The sequence below is a fragment of the Neopelma chrysocephalum genome, unplaced genomic scaffold (genome assembly GCF_003984885.1).
Source record: "Neopelma chrysocephalum unplaced genomic scaffold, ASM398488v2 Primary Assembly neopelma1_171, whole genome shotgun sequence".
Classification (NCBI taxonomy): Eukaryota; Metazoa; Chordata; class Aves; order Passeriformes; family Pipridae; genus Neopelma; species Neopelma chrysocephalum.
The window spans coordinates 33,222-36,904 of record NW_020897833.1 but is presented as its reverse complement, the minus strand read 5'-3'; the positions used below and the strand labels follow the sequence as shown (position 1 = coordinate 36,904).

General features: G+C 41.5%; 1 protein-coding gene across 2 annotated transcripts in view; it reads left to right on the top strand.

Moving 5' to 3' along the window:
* Positions 1-3,683, top strand: part of CEPT1 (choline/ethanolamine phosphotransferase 1) — a 30,158-nt gene that overhangs the window by 18,189 nt on the left and 8,286 nt on the right. The window contains exon 5 of one of the 2 annotated variants that reach the window (XM_027701861.1): positions 2,713-2,797. The exons of the other annotated variant lie outside the window; for it this stretch is intronic. Within the exon in view, the coding sequence (XP_027557662.1) occupies positions 2,713-2,797 (85 nt within the window). The remainder of the gene's footprint in view (positions 1-2,712; positions 2,798-3,683) is intronic. 2 annotated transcript variants of the gene reach the window in all.

Here is a 3,683-nt window from a genome sequence, read left to right as displayed (position 1 = left end):
CCAAAGCCAGGCTTTAGCCAGGCTCCATCCAAAGCCAGGCTTTAGCCAGGCTCCATCTGAACTGAGCGAGCGCTTTCCCTGCTTTTCCCTTCCCATTTTCCTGGGAGCTTCCCAGTTTAGAACCAGCCCAGTGCCTGAGGCAATGTATGGGTTTTTGTTTAAGTCTAGCTCAGTTAATCCTGCAACAAAGCATTAATCCCGAGTTAACCATGGAGGAGGAGGCCGGAATTCCGGGATGAGGTTTCCCAGCTGTGCCTTTGCTTGGGATCTCCCTTGACAAAGCCATTATTGCTTTGTTTTATAATCCCATTTTTCCACTTAGTTTCCATTTTAAGGACTTTCTTAGTCCCTGTTTAGGACTTTTGGGAACACTGGTGCCAATCCAGTGTCTCTTGGGTGGCAAAACCTGTGGCTTTTTGGGAATTCATTCCCATTTATTCCTGCTCCTGCTCCCTGTACCCACCTGTACCTGCACAGACACGAAGTCAGGTTGGGTTGTGCGGCTTCCAGAAGTTTCCAGACCTTCCTCACCCTCCCCTCGGGGCTTCCATCGTTCCTGAGGCTGCAAAAAGAGCACCAGGAAAGCTGGGAATTGGGACAGGGACTCCGTGGTTGGGGGGTTGTTTTAGCCAAGGCCCGGCTGGAGGCAGGAGAGTGTGGGGCTGGAACGGGATCCAGCTGCCCTGGAGCCTTCCCTTCTCCAGGGGAACATTCCCAGCTCTCCTGGAAGGGCTCTGAGGTCTCCCTGGAGCCTTCCCTTCTGCAGGGGAACATTCCCAGCTCTCCCAGCCTGGCTCCAGAGCAGAGGGGCTCCAGAATCCTGGAATCCCAGGCTGGTTTTGGTGGGAAGAGACCTTAAGTCCCATCCAGTCCCAGCCCTGCAGGATCCATGGATTCTGCACAGATATTGGGAAAGTTCAGCCGAAACTGTTGGGGGAAAACTGGGAGAAGACTCCAATGAAAGGAGAGATTCCTTCCAATGTCTTTCTGCTGGGAAGGAATTCCTGCCTGGGAGGGTGGGGAGGGGCTGGGATGGAATTCCCAGAGGATGCCCCATCCCTGGGAGTGCCCAAGGCCAGGCTGGATCCCCCTGGGATGGTGGGAGCTGTCCCTGATCCCGGTGTGTGGGATGGACACGGAGCTGTTCCAGCCCAGCACTTGGGGAACCCCCAGGACAACAGGAGGGGCATCAAACCCTCGTTCCCCTTCCCTCTCCCCTGCTCTGGGGGATATTCCAGGTGGGATTCGGCCGCAGCCTCGGGACTGTCCCTCCTGCTCCTGGTTCTGCTGCTGAATCCAAATTATTTGGGCCCCAACCCCCCATACTTTGGCTACAAAACCCCACATTTTGGCCAGGCTGGAGATCCCCAAATGAGAGGATCCACTTCCAAAGCCTCAGGAGAAAACCTGAGCTGATCCTCAAATGATTCCATGGGCTGGGAGGGCATTGAAGGCAACAGGCAAAAAAATTACATAGTTTATGAATATAAAAAATAGCATTGTACATATTAATATATAATATATTAGATTTTATTTTATATTTTATATAGGTTATATATTTTATTTTATATTTTATATATTTTATAGCCTGTATTTTATATTTATATTATCTATTGTAGCCACATGTTATACATATAATATGTATTTTATTTACGTGTCTATAAAATCACAAATTATATATATGTAATATATATAAAGTATATAAAATATATAACATTATATATATTATATATAATGTTATTATATTATACATATGTATGTTATGTATACATATATAATATAATGTATATAATACCATTATATATAGTATATAATGTTATATATAACATTATGTATATTATGTATAGAATATATAACACACCAGCAAGTCCATCCTCTTTGCTTCACCTGTATGTTTCTTTACTTCTATTTATTTTTATTTATTTCTATTTCTCTATTGATTATTACTTCATTTTATTAATTATTCATTACTATTTTATTATTTTATTGTATATATTAATCATATGTTAATATATTAATACATTTCTTTAAAATCTATTATTTATTATTATTTTATTTCTTTTTTATTCTTTTTTTTACAATTTATTATTATTTCCTTTTTTTTCTATTTATTTCTTTTCCTTTCCTATTTCTCCCCCTTCCCTCTATTCATTTCCACCCCTACTTTTCCCTCTTTCTTCCTCCAAGACTTTTTTATTCCCTTTAAAAAAAACCACAAATTCCCTCTTTTCCTCCAGTTTTCCACCCCACAGTTGGTTCCTCCCTCCTGGTTCCGACCTTTTCCATTCCGGCTCTCCAGGGATTTGTGTTTCCTTTTCAAACTCGGTGCCTCAGGGAGAATATTCCGATTAAAGGGAATCCAAGGCCTTTAAAAGGCCAATAACACCCAAAGGCATTAAAACACCTCCTGAGCATTTCATCATCTCCAACAAATCCTGGTTTTTTGGTGGAGAAGGTTCAAACTGGATATTTATTCCCACCCTGAGCAGTGACAATCCACCTTTTCCTCTGGATAACTGGGATAACCAGGGTCCATTTCACCAATAAACCCCAAACACTGATTTTCTCCCTAAATTCTGGGGGAATTCTGCCCTTTTCCCTGGTTTTTGGGGTGCATGACAGAGCTGCTGTGCTGAGCTTGCAAATAACAGCCTGGAATTGCTTCAGTGCTTGGAATAATTGGCTTTTTTTGGCTCTTTTTGTACTGATCAGAATTGATGTGACTGAAGTGCAAATCTTCATAATAATCATGCATTTGCTGGCAGTGATTGGAGGACCTCCTTTTTGGCAATCTCTGGTAATTCTGCTCCTCTTCTTACTTTATCCTGATTTGTTTTTCTTTTCCCTGGAAAAGTTCCCTGCATGGGTTGATCTGGGAGGAGATTTTCCTCGGAAGTGGGAAGTGGGAATTTTGGAGTCGGTCACGTGGAATTCCCTGGTTCTGGCTGGGCCAGAGCTACTAAAAAAAAAAAAAGGTTGTTTTACACCTGGAAAAACGTCAAAGATTGCCCAAATTTTGATGGGCCTTCAGGGAAATCCTGGGAAAACCTCCATGGATTTCGGGCAGTGGAGGAGCATTAAATTGGGATGAGGATTTGGGGATAATTGGGCCTGGCTGGGGCTGAGGACTCTGATTTATGTGGGGGGAAAAAAAACCCCAAATTGTCACTTTTTTTCCCTTTTAAATTGGGATTAAATGATGAAATGAATGTTTGATTTATATTTATATCTATATCTATATTTATATATTTTATATATTTATATATATTTATATGTATATTTAGATCGATTGCATCTATTTTATCTCTAATTTTACATCTATTTTATTTATATCTATATTTATATCTATATATCTATTTTATACATGTTTTAATACCTACTTTATATCTATATGTTCATATATATAAAACTATATAATCTATAGATATAGATGTGTTCCTGTGGGCTCTCCAGGCCATGTCAGCTGGCACTTGATGGGCTTTGTTCTTAATTCTAATTAATCACTAATCACAGCAACGTTCCTAACCCTGGAATGTCTGATGGGATTTGGGATTTGGGGGTGGGAGTTTTGATTTGCTCTGGTTTTGGGGGGCAGGGGGGAAATAACGGGGTCAGAAGGGGGTCGTGCACTCAAACATTCCACTTTCCCCTGGGAAAAGCAGGTGGGAAAAATGCAGGATTGT